This window comes from Scyliorhinus canicula, chromosome 5 (genome assembly GCF_902713615.1).
Source record: "Scyliorhinus canicula chromosome 5, sScyCan1.1, whole genome shotgun sequence".
Taxonomy (NCBI): Eukaryota; Metazoa; Chordata; class Chondrichthyes; order Carcharhiniformes; family Scyliorhinidae; genus Scyliorhinus; species Scyliorhinus canicula.
In genome coordinates, this window is record NC_052150.1 from 144,413,908 (window position 1) to 144,435,793 (window position 21,886).

A 21,886-nucleotide genomic window follows, 5' to 3' on the forward strand; every position below is an offset into this window, starting at 1 on the left:
ACTATTGTTCAGCATTTCCCTTTGCATTGCTGTTCGTTGAGGTAGAATATTTCATTGAATTTACAGTGCTGAAGGAGGCCATTCGGCCCATCGAGTCTGCACCGGCCCTTACAAAGAGCACTCCACTCAAGCTCAGGTATCCACCCTAACGCCGTAACCCAGTAACCCCCACTTAACCTTTTTGTTTGGACTCCAAGGGCAATTTAGCATGGCCAATCCACCTAACCCACATATCTTTGGACTGTTTTGGGGATGTTTTTTCCTTCGAATTAGCGGGCTATTTCGGGTGAAAGAGCCTATTTTCGGGTTCGGAGGAGAGCTAGCTGATGTGCGACTTGCCAGCACATCCCCGTCACTGACAGTCAGCTCCCCTCTTTTAGCCCTGACAGCAGGACTCATACCATCTCCCCGAAGTCCAGCCATTAATCCATTTCTCTCACATAAATGCAGATCAGCCTACTGCTCATTTCCAGTATCTTGTGTTTTTATTTACTATTTCCAGCATTCAGGTCTTCTTTTTTGTATTGTTAAGAAATTAGACCACTGGTAAAATTGTTCTATATATTCCCGTTCATATCTCTGCACATATTGAAAGGCATTTCTTCTGAGGCAGTAATGCCTGTCTCCCAGTGATAGTGGCTCTTCTTTTGAGTATTTTATGCACAGAGGCTGAATCATACTCAACATATTTCAAACAGGGAAAAAAATAAGAGGTACAATTTGCTGCACTTGTTCTGCCACTCACCATCATAACACTTATCTTCTATCAACATATTTTCAAGTACACAGATTCTCATCAGCATTCATAGCAATAGGTGTTAACATGGCAATCTGAATAAATATTGAAGTTATACATTATGTCATACTTTAAAGGGACAATATAGGTTTTGGCGATGGTTTTCTTTTCTGTTTTTGGGGTTATGGTCACCCTGTCGAGGTTGCATTCATTGTCTGTCCGTAATTGCTCCTGGAAGATTGGCGGTGAGTCTTTGTTTTGAATAACTTGCAGGCTTTCTGACCATGACACTCAGGTAGAGAACTCCAGGATAATTAAGGAAAGTCGTCATCGTCCCAGATGGCCACAGGCTGCTTTCCTCTCAAGGGGGAGAGCTGACTGATGGTGATTTAACCTAAGTATCACAGCATCTCAGGCAAGGCGTAAGGTTGAGAAGGCGGGGCCTTCATGGATAACCTCAGCCGATATGGAAACCAAACTCGCATTGTATGCCTCACTCAGCATCACTAACCAGCTGTCTAGCCAACTGAGCTAAACCGGCCCGCACTCCAGGATACTATCTATGCTATGATGAAGGAATGGTGATATATGTCCAAGTCCGGATGGTGATCTTTCGAGAGGAATTTTCAGGTGACAGTGTTCCCACAGTATTGCTACTCACCCGGCCCCAATTTGTGCTCGGGTTCTTCAGTGTTCTTCCAATGCCGGGAAGGTCAATCGGACAGTGAGTGCCCGTCAACGACAGAGGTTTTAACACAAGTTAAAATCATGGGAGCCACCACTAAATTCCAGTGGGTAAAGTGTTAAATGGTGTCAAATGACTGATTAATGAGCCTAAATTACATTTTTAAAAATTCATTCATGGGATGTGGGCGTCGCTGGTTAGGCCAGCATTTACTGCCCATCCCTAGTTGCCCTTCAGAAGGTGGGGGTGAGTTGCCTTCTTGAACTGCTGCAATCCTTGAGGTGTAGGTACACCACTGTGCTGTTAGGCTGGGAATTCAAGGATGTTGCCCCAGCGACAGTGAAGGAAAGGCAATATATTTCCAAGTCAGGGTGGTGAGTGAGTTGGAGGGGAACCTCCAGGTGGCGGAGCTCCCAGGTATCTGCTGCTCTTGTCCTTCTAGATGGTAGTGGTTATGGTTTTGGAAGGTGCTGTCGAAGGAACTTTGGTGCGTTACTGAAGTGCATCTTGTAGATGGTACACATGGCTGCCGCTGTTCGTTGGTTGTGGAGAGGTTGACTGTTTGTGGAAGGGTTGGAATCAAGTGGGCTATTTTGTCCTGGATGGTGTTGAGCTTCTTCAGTATTGTTGGAGCTCCACTCATCCAGGCAAATGGAGAGTATTCATTACACTCCTGACTTACGCCTTGTAGATGGTGGGCAGGTGTGGTGGGGTCAGGAGATGAGTTACTCACCATAGGATTCCTAACCGTTGACCTACCAAGGGCAGGCATCAAGCATCAAGCCCTTCCTGCCCCAAGTTAATTGGGAATTGCCAATGCTCGATTCTCTTATCGCACACGTACCCATCGCCACACTGCCCTCTGGCCCAATTAAGGCCGAAGGCATGTTTCACCATCATTACAAAAGTAATGATATGCTGAATAAACCTCTTGCTCCTTATAGAATTTGTCAATTTTTCACTACAGTATAATCCAGATGGTAAAGCTGAAACTTCTCCTGTGCAGTGAACAGAATTGGCACACTATGATGGCCAAGTTGGAGCATCCACTTTACAAACAGTTTAGTTTTGTCTCTTGCAGGGCTGAGCACAGTCACATATGAAGATGGAGATCTTCACAGAGTCTCCTCCTTGTGCTCACTACCTGCTTGCCTATCACCATTCTGAGCAGGGTGCAATATCAGGAACTGGACCCAAGACATGTTCAGTGCTCTAATCTGAAAATCAACCAGATGACCTCCAATGCCACTTGATTTTCTATTCTCAAAAGTGCCTTGCACAATATTTCATTCCTCCTTCCAAATAGCCACTTTTTTTCTCTCACTGTGCGACATGGCAGACTGAAGTGACTTATCTATAGTGTACAATAGTTTACACCTTTTTCAAACATCTTAAAATCCAATTACAGACTATAATATCAATTAGCTGCCTTTTTAGACAGTAGGTAGCATATTTTGCACTTTGCTTTATTTACTCTTCTCCATTCCCCCTCAGTCTTTTGGTCAGTTCCACAGAGAAACCCTCTCGTCTCAGCTCTGCCTTTTTGGAATACACATGCACTTAAAAGATACATTAGTAATATACTCCTTGGTATACATGCAAATCATATGCTTTCTGATTTTGATGTTGCCCAAGAATGTATTGCTAATGAGAATAGTTTCCTCTATGGATTTTTTCTCGTGCATTAAAGAAGCTGAATAAATTGATTTTCTTATGGACAGGAAGAGAGTTAATCTAACCAGTCCTGATTTCCCCTCTCACCACCCATCTATTAACAGAAAGATGTTTTAATTTACTTCCCCCTTTAGAACTGCCGGCATGTGTTCCAACCCTTCAGCTTTAGTGTGAGCCAATTTTCCATTAATTCCCCCATGGCAAACTCAAGATAAAATTAAATCAGAGGGTTAGTTTCGATGTGACCATCAATTCACTAGAGACACGATTGGAAGTAAACTGTGATTTTAATAGTCTTACAACTGAGCCTGCCTGCGACCAGAGGAACTGAGAGCAGGCTCACGGCTGCAGCACATTATATTTCCGGTAGTGGGAGGGGCCATGGGCGGAGCCAAGGGTGGAGCCCTGTACAAGCTCCTCATCTCCCTCTATGTGCAGAGCCGCGCAACGGCTCACATACAGAGCCCACAAGGACATAATATAATGCAATGCAATACAGTGTGAATTACAATACAGTATAATTCACCACATTCACCCCCTGTAAAAAAATCAAGTCCGGCGGGGGTGACGGGTCTACAAGTTGAGCCAGTCCGGTGGCCGAGTCGTCCTTTGGGATCGGCGGAGCACCGGGGTTGCAGCCTCTTCGAGTGGCTGGGTCGTGACGATCGGTGTGGGTATGGGGGCGGACTCCAGGGTGTTTTGGTCCGATCTTCATACCTGACCGGTGCGACGGACGACGGGGGGACAGGAAACCTTTAGGCGCGGGGGGCGCCGAGCGTGGGCAGGGAACCTATCGGTGCGGGGGCGCAGGACGTGGGGGGTTGGGTGGGGTGTAGTGTGAGGGGAGCCTCGGCGGTGGTGGTGGAGGAGTTGGATCCTGCAGGCGCCAGGCCCCGGAGGGAAATTGTGTCCTGACGGCCGTCGGGGTATTCAATAAAGGTGTATTGGGGGTTCGAATGAAGCAGTAGCACTCTCCACTAGCGGGTCTGTTTTGTGTGTCCGGATGTGCTTCTGGAGGAGAACTGGGCCCGGTGTCCTCAACCAAGATGGGAGCGAAGCCCCCGTGGTAGTGCCCCTAGGGTAAACAAATAGTCGTTCGTGAGGGGTCTGGTTGGTGGCGGTGCATAGGAGGGACCTAATAGCATGGAGCGCGTCGGGGAGGACCTCCTGCCAGTGAGAGGTCTTGAGATTCCTGGACCGGAGGGTCAGTAGGACGGTCTTCCAGACCGTCGCGTTCTCCCTCTCCACCTGCCTGTTCCCCCTGGGGCTGTAGCTGGTAGTCCTGCTCGAGGTGATGCCCTTGTCGAGCAGGTACTGACGCAGCTCGTCGCTCATGAAGAACGAACTCCTGTCGCTGTGTACATAGCTGGGGAACCCGAACAGAGTGAAGACACTGTGCAGGGCTCTGATGACTGTGTGGGAGGTCTATCGGGGCATGGGATGGCAAAGGGGAAGCGGGAGAACTCATCGATGACGTTCAGAAAGTACACATTTCGATTGGTCGAGGGGAGTGGCCCTTTGAAATCGATGCTCAGGCGTTCAAAGGGCCGTGAAGCCTTTACCAGGTGGGCCTTGTCTGGTCTATAGAAGTGCGGTTTGCACTCCGTGCAGATCGGGCAGTCCCTGGTGATGGCTTTGACCTCCTCGGTGGAGAAAGGCAGATTTCGGGCTTTGACGTAGTGGGCGAGTCGGGTGACCCCCGGGTGGCAGAGGTCATTGTGGATAGCCTTCAGGCGGTCGTCTTGCGCGCTGGTCTTGACGACCACCATCTGAGCTCTCCAGCGGCTATTACTGGCCTCTATGATTCCCTCGTGTAGGAGCCGCTGGACTTTGGCTCTAATAAATACCCTGTCCTGCAGGCTATACCGCCTGCTGCGAGTAGCTACGTGTTTGCAGTTTGAGGTGAGGTTGGCGAAGAGTGGAGGGGGTCGCTAGAGTGCATATAGTGAGTGGAGGTAGGGGTCCGCCGGAGCTGAATGTGAGGCTCTTGAGGTTACATTGGAAATTGAGTCCAAGTAAGAGTGGGGCGCAGAGTTCGGGGAGTACGTACAGCTGGAGATTAGAGTAGCTGGCGCCCTGAATCGTTAGGGTAGCGACGGTGCGCCCTTGTAAGTGGACTGAGTGTGAGCCCGAGGCGAGGGAGATAGTTTGCCGTGCAGGGAAGATAGGGAGCGAACAGCGTCTTACCAGGTCAGGATGTACGAAGCTCTCGGTGCTCCCGGAGTCGAAGAGGCACGGTGTCCTGTACCCGTTGATTTTAACGGACATCATCGAGCTCTGGAGGTGCTTCGGACCTGACTGGTCCAAAGTGACTGTGTTTGGTTGCGGGTAGTCGGCGGCTTGATCAGCTGTGCTGGAGTGGCCCCGTGATGACTGTCCACGCTTCGGACACGACTGGTCCAACTTGACTGCGTTGAGTTGTGGGTAGTCGGCGGCTCGATCAGCTGTGCTGGAGAGGCCCCATGATGACTGTCCGCTGAGGTCGTAGTCGTCGAGGTTCGATTCGGTTGATGGCCAAGATGGCGGCCCCCGTTGATCGCACGTGGCGGGTGCTGAAGAAGATGCCATCCAAGATGGCAGCCCCCATGACTCGCACGTGGCCGGCCGCGTAGAGGAGGGTTGCCAAAATGGCGGTCCCCATGAGTCGCACATTTCGGATGGGGGCGGAGTCGGCAGACACGCTGCAGCATTACGGGGCCTGCGGGCCTGTGAATTCGGGAGGCGAGTGCTCTGGACTGCGGGGGACTTTGGAGTTTTCAATCTTGCCAGACATACTCGGGCATAGTGTCCTTTGCGACCGCAGCTGCTGTAGGTCGCGTTGCGGGCTGGGCAGTGCTGCCGTGGGTGTTGGGGCTGGCCACAAAAATGGCACGCTGGTGCTCCATAGTGGGTGGGTGGCCGCGTGGCGCAGGCCTGGGGCAGTCGCTGGTCGGGGGCCCACGCTGGGGTCGCTTGGTCCGCGGGGAATGAGTTCAAACTGCGGAACGCGACCTCCATAGTCGTGGCTAACTCTCCAGTGTCCTCCAAGTTCTGGGCTCCTTTTTCAAGCAATCGCTGGCGCACATAGTTGGACCTGAGCCCTGCAACGTATACATCACATACAGCGAGTTCCATATGCTGGGAGGCTGTTCCAGTCTGAAAATTGCAGTCCCGAGCAAGGGATTTTAAATCGCGCAGAAAATCTTCTAGCAACTCTGCGGGGCGCTGGTGGCGGGGCGTGAAAATGTGCCACGCGTAGACCTCGTTAATCGGCCGCACGTACAGTCGGTCGAGCATAGCTAGAGCCTCAGTATGTGAGGTGTTGCAATCGAGTTGCGTAGAGATATGATGGCTCACCCGTGCGTGCAGTAGGCTGAGTTTCTGCTCCTCTGCAGTCTCGGATATGCTCGATTCAGCCAGATAGGCCTTGAAACATCGAAGCCAGTGTAGGAAGATTTCCTTCGCCTCTGCAGCATGTGGGTTCTAGTCGGTCAGGTTTGAGGGCTGATTCCATAGTAGTTTTCTTCAAGTTTTCTAAGACTATTAAATTGATGTGACCATCAAGTCACTAGAGACACGATTGGAAGTAAACTGGTTTTAATAGTCTTACAACTGAGCCTGTCTGCGACCAGAGGAACTGAGAACAGGCTTACGGCTGCAGCACTTTATACTTCCGGTAGTGAGAGGGGCCGTGGGCGGAGCCCTGGGCGGAGCCAAGGGTGGAGCCCTGTACATCTCCCCCTATGGACAGAGCCACGCAACGGCTCACATACAGAGCCCACAAGGACATAATATAATGCAATGCAATACAGTGTGAATTACAATACAGTATAATTCACCACAAGTTTATTTTGCACCACTCAAAACAGTAGTGTGGGTGGTTACTGAGTAGGTCCCTGTGTACACAGATAGTAAAAGAGAGTGATAGAGAGAGAAAGCTTTACAGGACAAACACAGCAGAATTAAAAAATATTATTTTACATGTTTTCAGAGTCCAGATTAAAAGTTGAATGATGTATTCCTTTACAAGAGGTCAGCAGGCTGAACTGATGCTCGATAATTCACTTTTCCAGCAGACTTGACTTCCACGATAAGGTAGGCATACAGAGCTGAATCAGTCTTGTCGGCAATGGCGCAGAAGTCACAGCTGAAACAGCATAGATGGGGCCAGGCATGCAAATCTGGACTGAGCCACTTCTCTGTTCTGCTGCTTCTAGATGGTAAAAGTGGTAGACTGAGCTTCACAGCTCAAGGCAATATTACCGGTTCCTGAAGGTGGGTGAATGTCACATGACTGTCACCTTTCCATCCTGGCATTGACAAAGGATCTGTATCCCTTTGTCTGAGATTACTAATGCTTCAACCATCTTAAAGAGAGGTTGCATGTTCTTTGTCCTTGCAGACAAATTGGCTCTGGTTGGCCAGGTCTGGCTTATGAAGTTTACCTAACCCACAGGGGGTTGTTAGGGTCTCTTCAGAGATAATGAGATGCCAGTTTCTGCAAAATTGTCAGATCAGCTCTTACTGTTCATGGGTGACAGATAGAACACAGGCTGGGATTTCGAAATTAGCCATGAGGATATACATGTTTTATAATAATATAGAGTATGGGTTTTAGTCCCCCTGACATGGAGTGACGAGTTTTAATTGAGGTCTACCAAAAATAAAATAGAAGTTTAAAAATGTATTTTTTTATATCTACTTAATTGCTATTGGCGTAACAGAAAGGCAGGCATTTTCTGCGCAGGTGAACTGCAGCTGCAGCAGCAGCCTGACCTCAGTGTAATGCAAAATAAACATTCTTCATCATGCCTAATTATTTCCGTGTACAATAAATATTTTCTGCTGAGGTACGAAGGAAAATGGAAGGGTTTTTTTTGTCTTAAAAAAAACAAAATTTTTTTAACATACCTTGAATCAAATTAATAAGAAGTGATAACTGATTGGACAGAATACTGAAGATTACAATGGAAGGTTATACAAGATCATGCATGTGTGCCAGGAAACTTGGTGCATTATTATGTTACCTGTCATGTTGCAGTAGACTTTGAATGGTCCTAGTGGGCCACTGCCATCAGGATCTATCCAGTAAGTATCCGATGTTTTGCCAAGATGCTTATATGCCTCACAGGACTGTTGATACATAGCTGGAACAGAGCACAAGTTGAGTTAAATTGAAACCCTTCTGTAATTTAAAAGAACTGAATAAACACTGCAAGCTGCCAAGATGAGATTAAAAAATACAAAGCAAATAAAGCAATGACCTTGATACAACAGGAGAGATTAATTCAAACATTCACTAATTAACAGCAGGGAGAGAGTTCTATTTGAATAACAGCCAGAGTATTGGGACAGTGTCGTGGCTTTTCACCATTCTCAATTTTTCAACTGGCATGGTTAGATGAATATGCGCACTCGCCTAAATAAAGAATATTCATTTTGGATCCCAAAGGCCAAACACCTTTCCTAATTCACTGTTCAGTATCAGTATTAAGTGATTCAAGGTCAGGTGTAGAGTAAGCTACACACAAAATTAAAATTCTATATTCAGGAATAACAACTAGCCCTAACCACAAGCTCAGAGTTGTATTCCACTAGAGCAGTGTGATAGCCTCCATCTCAAAACACCAGTTTCCAATGTGACACCTCAGAACAATATTGTCAATTTAGCACTGAATAGTTAACAGTTTTCTGCCACTGATTTGTGTGCAGCAGAAACTAGGTTGAAGCCACTAAAATTCAATTTCCATAAGCCTTTTACAGCTGGCAAGGAAATGAGAAAATTGTATCCGACGGATATAAAACCCAATCCCAGAAGTAAAAATACACTGTTAACCCACAGCAATATCCAATCTCAATAACGAACCTGACTTTTAAAGAAAGGGAGTATCCGTTCAAACCTTTTTGAAATCTTAAGAGTTATATCAATAACATCGCAGCTAATTGCAATATTTCATAAAACATGTTGACCACATTGTTGTCATAATATACACCAGTATATCATGGTGCAGACACACACTGATGGACACACACAGGGACCAATCAACATGTACAAACACCGCAGACAATCACCAGTTAGAATACACACACTGTAAAGGCAGAGGGCACCACGGTTCCCGCTCATTCTGGGTGCTGCCTCTCAGTGTAACAAGAACTCATCCAGCCCAGCACAGACTCACACCACGTACTGAGAGATTCAACTGGTTCGGACAAGGCTTAGGTCTCTAGTTTAAGTTAGCATCATTTAGACCCACAATCATCGTGTCTTAGTTAGTTAGAAGTAGTTAATAAGTGTCTAAGAACAGAAGTGTCTGTTCATCTCTCAAGTCCACACTAGCCAACACTTCAATTGTAATGCCAGATTTATCATTACTTCCTATAATTTCACCAAGTAACAAACTGATGAATGGGAATTTCATCTGTGCCTGGTTGCCAAACGTGAAGCACGCACAATTTTTGGCTGGAACTGAAAACAGTTTTGTTGCAAACCCCATTTGGACAGAAGGTGCAGCTATCGATGAAAACAAATAGCAGCATGTTACACCAAATATTGATAAAAATACACAGACTATGCTACCCACTAGTATACAGTGAATAAAAAAAGACCTGGCATCTCTGTAATTATAAATCAAATGGTACATGGATCATCAATTCAAGTAATGTGTAAATCTCAGAATTCTGCACTTTGTGCCCATATTTTATTGCTTCATCTCCACCCCTGGATCTGTTGGTTCCTTTTAATAAAGTACAGCCCTATGAGACAGCCATATCAGGTTTGCACAAACATACTGATAATAAAGACCAACTGAATTCACAAGGATGACATGACCAACCACATATTCATCACAAAACACAAACCAAAAGTTAGAAAAATACAACCTGCCTACATGAACAAAGTTAATTTGTCGATATATAAACAGCATTTGAAAAGTGATGCAATAATGCATGGTCATACAAAAAATGAATTTGTTGTTTCGGAGTTTTTTTCTGCAACGCTCATTGGAAAATCTTTTGCAGGTCAAACAAAATAATTATTTGAATGAAAGTCACAGTGGCTTTAAAATGACAAATTAAATTTCAAAGTGGGAAAGCCTCACTGATCCAATTGTATTTTGTAAGGGGGGTACATAATTTCTGTTTCTTATATTACAAACTGGAAGTGACAACAAAGTCTCCATAATTTCTCAAGGCATTTCGACCCGAATCCCACCAGAGCTGCATGGTGCCATGGTGGAACCTCATTGGATCTTTGATTCCAGCAACCTAAAGGTTTTGAAAAAGGGGGGGGGGGATTCAAGGATTTTGACTCCATGAAAATGAAGGGACACCAATATAATTCCATCAGGATGGTTAGTTCAGTTCAGCTTCTGTTCAATGGTATACCTTAGGATGTTGATGGTAGGGCATTCAGCAATGGTAAGGCCATTGAACATCAAGGGGACGTGGTTAGTTTCTCTCTTGTTGGAGATGGTCATTGCCTGCTACTTTTGTGGCATGAATGTTACTTGCCATTTATTCGTTCAAGCTTGGGTTTTGCTGCATTTGGGTACGTATGGCTTCAGACCTGAGAAGTTGGAAATTATACTGAACACCGTGCAATCATCAATAAACATCCTCACTTCTGAACGTATATGGAGGGAAGATAAACGTCAGGACCCTGGGAAGCACCGAGGATCAAAGGGACCTTGGTGTGCATGTGCTCCGGTCCCTTAAGGTAGCAGAACAGGTGGATACAGTGGTTAAGAAGGCATATGATATACTTGCCTTTATTAGTTGAAGCATAGAGTTTAAGAGCAGAGAGGTTAAGCTGGAACTGTATGAAATGTTGGTTAGGTTACAGCTAGAGTATTATGTGAGGTTCTAGAATCCACATTGCATGAGGAATGTGACAGCACAGGAAAGGGTGCAGAGGAGATTTACCAGGATGTTGCCTTGGCTGGAGTGTGTTAGTTATGAAGAGAGATTGGATAGCTGGATAGCTTTCCTTGGAGCAGAGGAGACTGAGGTGGGCCATGATTGAGATTTATAAAATTATGAGGGGCAAAGATAGAGTAGACAGAAACAAACATTTCCCTTTGATGGCGGGATCAATGAGCAGGGGGCATAGATTTAAGGTAAGGTGCAGGAAGTTTAGAGGGGATGTGAAGAAAAATGTTTTCACCTCGAGGGTGGTGAGAGTTTGGAATTTTCTGCCTGAAAGGGTGGTGGAGGCAGAGACCCTCATAACATTTAAGACGTCTTTAGAGGTTCACTTGCAATCCCAGGGCATACAAGGCTGTGGACCAAGTTTTGGAAAATGGGATGAGAATGGTTTGATGGTTGTTTTTGACCAGCGCAGGCACGATGGGCCAAAATGTTTTTTATGTGCTGTATGACTCTATGACCCTATGACCTCTGGAATTCAGCCCTTTTGTTCATGTTTGGGCTAAGGAGGTTGAAGTCGTGGTCCTGACAGAACCCAAACCGAGCCTCAATGAGCAGGTTATTGCTGAGCAAAGAGCCCCTTGAAAACACTGTCAATAACATTTTCCATCCTTTTGCTGATGTTTGAGAAGAGACTAATGCGGTACTAATTGCCTGGAATCAATTTTTCCTGTTTTTTGCAGACAGGACACTGATAGACAATTTTTCACATTGTCAGATAGATGCCAGTGTTGCAGTTGTACTGGAACAGTTTGGCTAGGGATCCAGCTCATCCCATAGGTCTTTAGTACTACAGCCTGAATTTTGTCAGGACCCATAACCTTTGCTTTCCAGTGCCTTTAGCCGCTCTTGACAACACATGGAGTGAATCATATTGTCTGAAGACTGGTATCTGAGATGCTGGAGATCTCAGGGGGAGGCAAAGTTCAGGCATCAGCATGACACATCGAACTGTAGATGGATGCAAAAGCTTCAGCCTTAACTTGCACTTGTGTGTTGAGCTCCTTCATCACTGAGGCTGGAGATGTATCCACAGCCTAATCTTTTTAACTGTTATTTAATTGTCCACCACCATTTGCAACTGGGAAGTGGAAGGACTTCAGATCTTCAATTTAATCCATTCACTGTGGGATTCCTAAACTGTGGCTATAAAATGCTGTGTGTACTTTCAGCATGTGCAGTCCTCTATTGTGCACAAGCCACATTATGCACTGTGAATTCTATGATTCAATGATAATCACATGGCTGCAATAATCTTCATGATGTGAAGATGCCGGCGTTGGACTGGGGTGAGCACAGAAAGAAGTCTTACAACACCAGGTTAAAGTCCAACATGTTCGTTTCAAACACTAGCTTTCGGAACACAAATTCAAAGATGCCAGACAATGCTTAGAATGCGAGCATTTGCAGGTAATTCAGTCTTTACAGATCCAGAGATAGGGGTAACCCCAGGTTAAAGAGGTGTGAATTGTCTCAAGCCAGGACAGTTCATAGGATTTTGCAAGCCCAGGCCAGATGGTGGGGGATGAATGTAATACGACATGAATCCCAGGTCCAGGTTGAGGCCGCACTCATGTGTGCGGAACTTGGCTATAAGTTTCTGCACGGCGATTCTGCGTTGTTGCACGTCCTGAAGGCCGCCTTGGAGAACGCTTACCCGGAGATCAGAGGCTGAATGCCCTTGACTGCAGAAGTGTTCCCTGTCTGGAAGGGAACATTCCTGCCTGGTGATTGTCGCGCAATGTCCGTTCATTTGTTGTCGCAGCGTCTGCATGGTCTCGCCAATGTACCACACTTCGGGGTTTCCTTTCCTGCAGCGTATGAGGTAGACAACGTTGGCCGAGTCGCAAGAGTATGTACCGCGTACCTGGTGGGTGGTGTTCTCACGTGTAATGGTGGTACCCATGTTGATGATCTGGCACATCTTGCAGAGATTGCCATGGCAGGGTTGTGTGGTGTAGTGGTTGCTGTTCTGAAGGCTGGGTAGTTTGCTGCAAACAATGGTTTATTTGAGGTTGCGCGGTTGTTTGAAGGCAAGTAGTGCGGCTACCAAGGATAACCTTGGCAAGATGTTCATCTTCATTGATGATGTGTTGAAGGCTGCGAAGAAAATGCTGTAGTTTCTCCGCTCCGGGAAAGTACTGGACGACGAAGGGTACTCTGTCGGTTGTGTCCCGTCCTTGATGGAGGCGAGTGTGTCCAAGAATGCAATTGATTTTGGAAATTAGTCCATGGTGAGTCTGATGGAGTTGCAACTCATCCGCTTTGTTCTGGATCATAATGTCTTCACCTTCGACAACAAGTTCTTCATCCAGATGCACAGAACAGCCATGGGGACCAAATTCGCACCTCAATACGCCAACATCTTCATGCACAAGTTTGAACAAGACCTCCTCACCATACAGGACCTTCAACCGACGTTATACACCAGATACATCGATGACATTTTTTTCCTTTGGACCCACGCCGAAGAATCACTGAAACAACTATACGATGACATCACTAAGTTCCATCCCACCGTCAGAATCACCATGGACTTCTCTCCAAAATCAGTTGCATTCTTGGACACACTCGTCTCCATCAAGGACGGTCACCTCAGCACTTCGCTTTACCGCAACCCCACGGATAACCTCACAATGGTCCTCTTCTCCAGTTTCCACCCCTAAACACATTAAAGAAGCCATCCTCTATGGACAAGCCCCCCCGTATACACAGGATCTGCTCAGACGAGGAGAAGCGTAACAGACATCTACAGACGCTGAAAAATGCCCTCATACGAACGGGATATGGCGCTCGACTCATCGATCGACAGTTCCAACGCGCCACAGCAAAAATCCGCACGGACCTCCTCAGAAGACAAACACAGGACACAACCGACAGAGTACCCTTCGTCGTCCAGTACTTTCCCGGAGCGGAGAAACTACGACATCTTTATCGCAGCCTTCAACACGTCATCGATGAAGATGAACATCTTGCCAAGGTCATCCCCACACCCCCACTACTTGCCTTCAAACAACCGCGCAACCTCAAATAAACCATTGTTTGCAGCAAACTACCCAGCCTTCAGAACAGCGACCACGACACCACACAACCCTACCATGGCAATCTCTGCAAGACGTGCCAGATCATCGACATGGATACCACCATTACACTTGGAAACACCACCCACCAGGTACGCGCCACATACTCGTGCTACTCGGCCAACATTGTCTACCTCATACGCTGCAGGAAAGGATGTCCCGAAGCGTGGTACATTGGTGAGACCACGCAGACGCTGCGACAACAAATGAACGGACACCGCGCGACAATCACCAGGCAGGAATGTTCCCTTCCGGTCGGGGAACACTTCAGCAGTCAAGGGCATTCAGCCTCTGATCTTCGGGAAAGCGTTCTCCAAGGCGGCCTTCAGGACGTGCAACAACGCAGAATCGCCGAGCAGAAACTTATAGCCAAGTTCCGCACACATGAGTGCGGCCTCAATCGGGACCTGGGATTCATGTCACATTACATTCATCCCCCACCATCTGGCCTGGGCTTGCAAAATCCTACCAACTGTTGGCTTGAGACAACTCACACCTCTTTAACCTGGGGTTACCCCTATCTCTGGATCTGTAAAGACTTAATTACCTGCTAATGCTCGCATTCTAAGCATTGTCTGGCATCTTTGAATTTGTCTATATATATGTTTCTGGAACATACCTCTTCATTCACCTGAGGAAGGAGCAGTGCTCCGAAAGCTAGTGTTTGAAACAAACATATTGTACTTCAACCTGGTGTTGTAAGACTTCTTACTGTGCAATAATCATCAGCACTGTTCAAACCAGAGTTTGCGGGCATCGTATTTGAATAAGCTGAGAAGGCGCATTCACATCTGGGTGCCGATCTGACCCAGGCTGCCAAAAAGCTAAAACAATGGCTGGCAAAGGGTTAATGAGAAAAGGGTTTCCAGGATTTTAGAACATCAATGTATCTTTCACATTGCCAGCAATAGTCACCGGTGTAGTTAAAACAGGTTTGTTATTGTTGTGAATGAGTTTTTGGTGAATGCATTAATAATTTCTGGAAACATTTATTTAAATCATATCAACTGGATCCATAAGCGTGCTTTAGATCTATTTTTTTGGGGACAAATTTAGAGTACCAAATTTTTTCAATAAAGGGGCAATTTAGTGTGGCCAATCCACTTAATCTGCATTTTTGGATTGTGGGGGTGAAACCCATGCAGACACGGGCAGAATGTGCAAACTCCACACAATGACCCGGGCCGGGATCGAACCCGGGTCCTCAGGGCCTCAGACAGCAGTGCTAACCAGAAGGATAAAATGGAGATTTTCTGATATGAATCCACTCCTAATCCTGACCTTAATCTCACTTGTTCCCATGCAATGTTATGCCTTGCATGAAACCTATTTTAGAACCTCATGCTTTCACAAGGGTAAATCTGATATGAACAATTATTTCCAAACATAGGCGCAACCTTTCGCTGTGGAATACAGGGCGCATGCTATCCATTTAATGTATAAGATCAGAAAATGCTATTTTAATTGTGCATTAGCTCTGAGAAATAGGCTGAAGTAAAGATTTCAAAATTAATTGAAACCAAGAGCTATTGAACTGGACAGGGCCATTCATTATCAAAACCATTGACAAAACGAAATAAATAGCAGTGAAGCAGCCACTGCTCTGAGAATGGACGAGATAAACCATTAAAACAAAATGTCACAACGGCCCATTTTCTCTCAGCCTGTTCACTCGCCTAATGTAATTGTATCACGCTTCGCACCAAAATCAAACCTCCATCTCACTGCACTGTGTGAATCAAACAATCCATCCTAATAATCAATCTGAATGCTGTGTTCTGAATACATCTGGCTTTGAATTTCCCCTCAAAGCTTCTCTCCTAAAATGGACACTGGTGTCTTTGAATTCTGTTTGGAAATTCATGAAATTCCTGGGTGGAAAACTTTCAATAAAATATCTAACCTATCATTCAGCTCACTATTCACACAGCTAAGTGGTGGGCACCATGCAGTGTCGAATGGGTTCTCGAACATGATTTCTGTATTTATAAGGTACTGATTTTCTTTTATTTTCCATTCACCCCAGACAAATTTTGGCTGACCAATTCTCCCTTGTTAGTTGTCGAGCTCCCGATGAGGAAAATCGTTTTGATTGTCACATTATGTTCAGCATTCTCTTCCATCTCCTACTGGCCCCTGAATGGAAGTTATTGTTTTATGGGTCTGGAAATCAGTTTTTCTTACAGTTTCTTAGTTAGTATTTTGATGCAACCCCCTTTATTCCATTGCACTTTTATTTAAAAGTTTGGATTGGCTCAGAAGAATTGAGTTGAGTGCTATTAGATTGCTTCCCTCCCGTTCCAATTAAAAAAAAAACATAATTTGTGCTCTTTGCAGTTCACCTCAAAAGAAACTCAATTTTTACCCTTCAAGCTATTTTGTTGGAGACCTTACCTACACTCATTTATGTAGCTAGAACTTGATATATGTTTTTCAGCCGAGGCCTTGCTCTCTGGCTGTACTTTATTCTTAAGACTAATCGGTCAGCACAGTACCAGACCTCTCAGTACCAATGACACTCGAGGAAACCTTTACATTCGCCGTTGTTTTCTTAAAAAATGAACAAACAGAAATTCCTGAAAGTTAAAAACAACCAACTAGTCAGGCTACAGATATTGGTTCATATAAAGTGTGAAAACAACATTCCTAAGGGATAAAACTAAAGAAAATGTATGAGCTGAGACTTAGAAATTTTCCAATTAAATCAGCACGCATTAATTCAGTTATGGGCAGAGCTTTCTCTGCTGCAGATAACTGAATTAATGTGCATTGCATCATAATGCTTTCTAAATGAAAGGAATTGAGCTTTGAAAATAAAAATGACCTAATTATATTGTGTGCATTAGCTCAAACAGGCTGTAAACTTTAATTTTCATTTGAATCATACTCCACAAGAATTTTCATCCTGACAAGATTCTAATTAAATCTGTGACTCTCAGGCAACTTCTCTCTTTCCCAAATACTCAAACTAGGAAGAATGTTAACTGTTTAATTTTAGGGGTTTTTGATGATGTTAGTCTCAAACAGCTCTTATTTGAAGAGGACTATTAATCCCTTCAGCAACAAACAAAAGATTCCCGTGTTGGTATTGCATGAGTGTATTTTTTTTATAAATCCCTTAATCAAACAAGCAATATACATTTGGCATATTACCATATTGATGACTGAATACTTAGCAGGGACTAACAACAGAATTGATATTAGTCAAATCGCTATCTGTGAACCCGAGCAATCTGTGTCAAAATTTGTGTGCAATTTACATTGCACATCTGAATAACATTGATATAAATGGTCAACTTTGAATCAATGTGGGTCACACAAGACATGCAAACCCTAATGTGAATTATCACAGAGGAGAAGAACAATTTAGTGTTCACAGTTCTCCATTTGATAAATTTCTCAACTCAGTTGTGAAGTCTCCTGGCAGATAATTAGACAACAGGTCCTATCAGGCAGGAAATGGTGCTTGATGCATCAAGGCATGGACTGAGAGGAAACAGAGAAAGAATATATTAAAACACTGCTTGAAAGAAGTGAAAAAAGGCTTGCATGCAAATTAGAGTGGAAGCATCCCTTCCTTGAATGAAAATAGTAACCCAGTTGGGATTTTTGGGTATGATAATCCAGCAATTCTCATAGCCCACCGGTTACCAGATCAATTGAATTTAATTCCACGACCACAGGATTTGAGCTTTCAACTTAAGATTGTTTGTCCCCTGCTACAACACTAAACTATAATAGTCTGTTTGTTACTCCATCACTCTTTGCACATGACAGCATGCCTCTTAGAAGATAGCAACCAGGCTTAATAGTCTACCTGGAGTGAGACTTCAGCAAGGAGAGTCGGGCTGTAAAGAGTAAAACTTCAATGAGGAAAATGGGACTGTGAAGAGCGCAGCTTCAGCAAGGAGAACATGGTAGGAAGAGCGAGACCTCAATGAGGAGAGCAGGGTATAAAGAATGAGATTTAGGCAAGGAGAATGGAGATTAAAACATGAGAGTTCAGCAAGGAGAGTGGGGTATAAAGAGTGAGTTTTCAGTGAGGAGAATGGGATATAAGAAATGAGACTTCAGTAAGGTGAATGAAGTATAAAGACCCCCTCAGCGAGAGAGAGACCCCCTCAGCGAGAGTGAGAGAGACCCCTTCAGCGAGAGAGAGAGAGACCCCTTCAGCAAGAGAGACACCCCCTCAGTGAGAGAGAGAAACCCGCTCAGCGAGAGAGAGAGAGAGAGAGAGACCCGCTCAGCGAGAGAGAGAGAGAGACCTCCTCAGTGAGAAAGAGAGACCTGCTCAGCGAGAGAGAGAGAGAGAGAGAGAGAGACCCCCTCAGCAAGAGAGAGACCCCTCAGCGAGTGAGATAGAGAGAGAGAGACTGTGATGAATGGTTACTGTACCCTTAACACTATGTAGGTGATGCCCCTTAAAGACCGGGTTTGGAACCCTGGGGGACTCCACCTCCGGCTCCGCCCACCAGGGAGCCGCATATAATGTGACGCCCTGTAGGCGGCACTCAGTGAGCACTCATCTCTGTAGCTGGCTGGTTCTCTGCATATTAAAGCCTTCATTTACCATTCCATACTCTTGTGTCGTTATTGAGGTTACTACAGAGACAGACCCCTCAGTGAGAGAGAGAGAGAGACCCACTCAGCAAGAGAGAGAGAGAGAGAGAGAGAGAGACACCTTCAGTGAGAGAGAGAGGGACCAACTCAGCGAGAGAGAGAGACCCGCTCAGCGAGAGAGAGAGACCCGCTCAGCGAGAGAGAGAGAGAGAGAGCCGCTCAGCGAGAGAGAGAGACCCACTCAGCGAGAGAGAGAGAGAGAGACCCGCTCAGCGAGAGAGAGAGACCCGCTCAGCGAGAGAGACCTACTCAGCGAGAGAGAGACAGACCCGCTCAGCGAGAGAGAGAGAGAGACCCGCTCAGAGAGAGAGAGAGACCAGCTCAGCGAGAGATAGAGAGACCCGCTCAGTGAGAGAGAGAGAGAGTGACCCGCTCAGCGAGAGCGAGAGACCCGCTCAGCGAGAGAGAGAGAGAGACCCGCTCAGCGAGAGAGAGAGAGTGAGACCCACTCAGCGAGAGAGAGAGAGAGACCCGCTCAGCGAGAGAGAGAGACCCGCTCCGCGACAGAGAGAGAGAGGCAGACCCCACTCAGCGACAGAGAGAGAGAGAGAGAGAGACCCTCTCAGCAAAAGAGAGAGACCTCCTCAGCAGGAGTGAGAGACCCGCTCAGCGAGAAAGAGAGAGAGAGAGAGAGGTCAAATTTGAGGAGGACCGTCTTGAATTTTGATTTGTCTTCACCATCAGCAAAAGTGAGAGAGTTGAAGATGTGGACGGCATGGTCCCCGGCTGTGGAGAGGAAGAGAGCAATCTTCCTGGCATCTGAAGCAGCTTCCAGGTCTGTGGCTTCAAGGTAAAGCTGGAAGTGCTGTTTGAAGATCTTCCAGTTGGCCCCGAGGTTACCGGTGATCCGGAGCGGCAGTGGAGGGCGGACGCTGTCCATTCTGCAGGATGGCTATATGCTGGTCAAAGGCAGATAACTTGAAGGTAGGTCTAATAAGGTCTAACATCACGTACTGGTACCATGTACCATGTGTTGGGTACTCTGGATCTGTGGAGACTGCGTTTACCTCAGCAGTAACACATACAGGCTAACAACACTTGAAATAGTACAACACTATTTTATTAAGCTAGGAACTGTTGAACATACTTTCTTTGTGGGTTGACACTATGTTAGATTAAACTGAAGACCTATGCCTATCCTAACCAGCCTATAATATCACCACATGGTGAAGATCTGTGCTACAAGCTGTAAGCTCTGTCCTTCTCAGAGGCTGCATCCCGAATGAGCGGGAAAACTAGTGCCCTCTGGCTTTATTGTGAGTGTGCTCTAACTGGTGATTGGCTGCTGTGTTGTGTGTGTTGATTGGTCTTGCAGTGTGTCAATCAGTGTGTGTCTGCACCATTATATACTGATGTGTATATTATGACAAGTGAGAGCGAGAGACCCCCTCAGCGAGAGAGAGCGAGAGAGAGAGACCCCCTCAGCGAGAGAGAGCGAGAGAGAGAGACCCGCTCAGCGAGAAAGAGAGACAGACCCCCTCAGTGAGAGAGAGAGAGAGAAACCCCCCTCAGTGAGAGAGAGAGAGGGAGAGAGACCCCCTCAGCGTGAAGAGCTGGAGAGAGGGACCCCCCTCAGTGAGAGAGAGAGAGAGACCCCCTCAGCGAGAGAGAGAGAGAGAGAGAGAGACACGCTCTCAGTGACAGAGAGAGAGAGACCCCCTCAGCGACAGAGAGAGACCCGCTCAGTGAGAGAGAGAGAGAGAGAGAGAGAGAGAGACCCCCTCAGTGACAGAGAGAGAGAGAGAGACCCGCTCAGTGAGAGAGAGACCCCCTCAGCGACAGAGAGAAAGAGACCCGCTCAGCGAGAGAGAGACCTCCTCAGCGGGAGAGAGGGAGAGAGAGAGACCTATTCAGCGAGAGAGAGAGAGAGAGAGACCCGCTCAGAGAGAGAGACCCGCTCATTGAGAGAGAGAGAGACCCGCTCAGCAAGAGCGAGAGACCCGCTCAGCGAGAGAGAGAGAGAGAGACCCGCTCAGCGAGAGAGAGAGAGAGAGACCCGCTCAGCGAGAGAGAGAGACCCGCTCCGCGAGAGAGAGAGAGAGAGAGACAGACCCCCCTCAGCGACAGAGAGAGAGAGAGACCCTCTCAGCAAAAGATAGACCTCCTCAGCAGGAGTGAGAGACCGGCTCAGCGAGAAAGAGAGAGAGAGAGAGGTCAAATTTGAGGAGGACCGTCTTGAATTTTGATTTGTCTTCACCATCAGCAAAAGTGAGAGAGTTGAAGATGTGGACGGCGTGGTCCCCGGCCGTGGAGAGGAAGAGAGCAATCTTCCTGGCATCTGAAGCAGCTTCCAGGTCTGTGGCTTCAAGGTAAAGCTCGAAGTGCTGTTTGAAGATCTTCCAGTTGGCCCCGAGGTTACCGGTGATGCGGAGCGGCAGTGGAGGGCGGACGCTGTCCATTCTGCAGGATGGCTATATGCTGGTCGAAGGCAGATAACTTGAAGGTAGGTCTAATAAGGTCTAACATCACGTACTGGTACCATGTACCATGTGTTGGGTACTCTGGATCTGTGGAGACTGCGTTTACCTCAGCAGTAACACATACAGGCTACCAACACTTGAAATAGTACAACACTATTTTATTAAGCTAGGAACTGTTGAACATACTTTCTTTGTGGGTTGACACTATGTTAGATTAAACTGAAGACCTATGCCTATCCTAACCAGTCTATAATATCAGCACATGGTGAAGATCTGTGCTACAAGCTGTAAGCTCTGTCCTTCTCAGAGGCTGCATCCCGAATGAGCGGGAAAACTAGTGCCCTCTGGCTTTATTGTGAGTATGCTCTAACTGGTGATTGGCTGCTGTGTTGTGTGTGTTGATTGGTCTTGCAGTGTGTCAATCAGTGTGTGTCTGCACCATTATATACAGATGTGTATATTATGACAAGTGAGAGCGAGAGACCCCCTCAGCGAGAGAGAGAGAGAGACCCGCTCAGCGAGAAAGAGAGACAGACCCCCTCAGTGAGAGAGAGAGAGAGACCCCCCTCAGCGAGAGAGAGAGAGGGAGAGAGAGAGACACGCCCTCGGTGACAAAGAGAGAGAGAGAGACCCACTCAGTGACAGAGAGAGAGAGAGAGACCCGCTCAGTGAGAGAGAGAGAGAAAGAGAGACACGCCCTCGGTGACAAAGAGAGAGAGAGAGACCCACTCAGTGACAGAGAGAGAGAGAGACCCCGCTCAGTGAGAGA

The 21,886-nt window shown here is 46.5% G+C and overlaps 1 protein-coding gene across 1 annotated transcript in view; it reads right to left on the reverse strand.

The window, feature by feature from the left end:
* Window positions 1–21,886, reverse strand: part of cntnap2a (contactin associated protein 2a) — a 2,445,269-nt gene that overhangs the window by 1,123,185 nt on the left and 1,300,198 nt on the right. Inside the window, exon 12 of the mRNA XM_038797786.1 lies at window positions 8,102–8,221. Within this exon, the coding sequence (XP_038653714.1) occupies window positions 8,102–8,221 (120 nt within the window). The remainder of the gene's footprint in view (window positions 1–8,101; window positions 8,222–21,886) is intronic.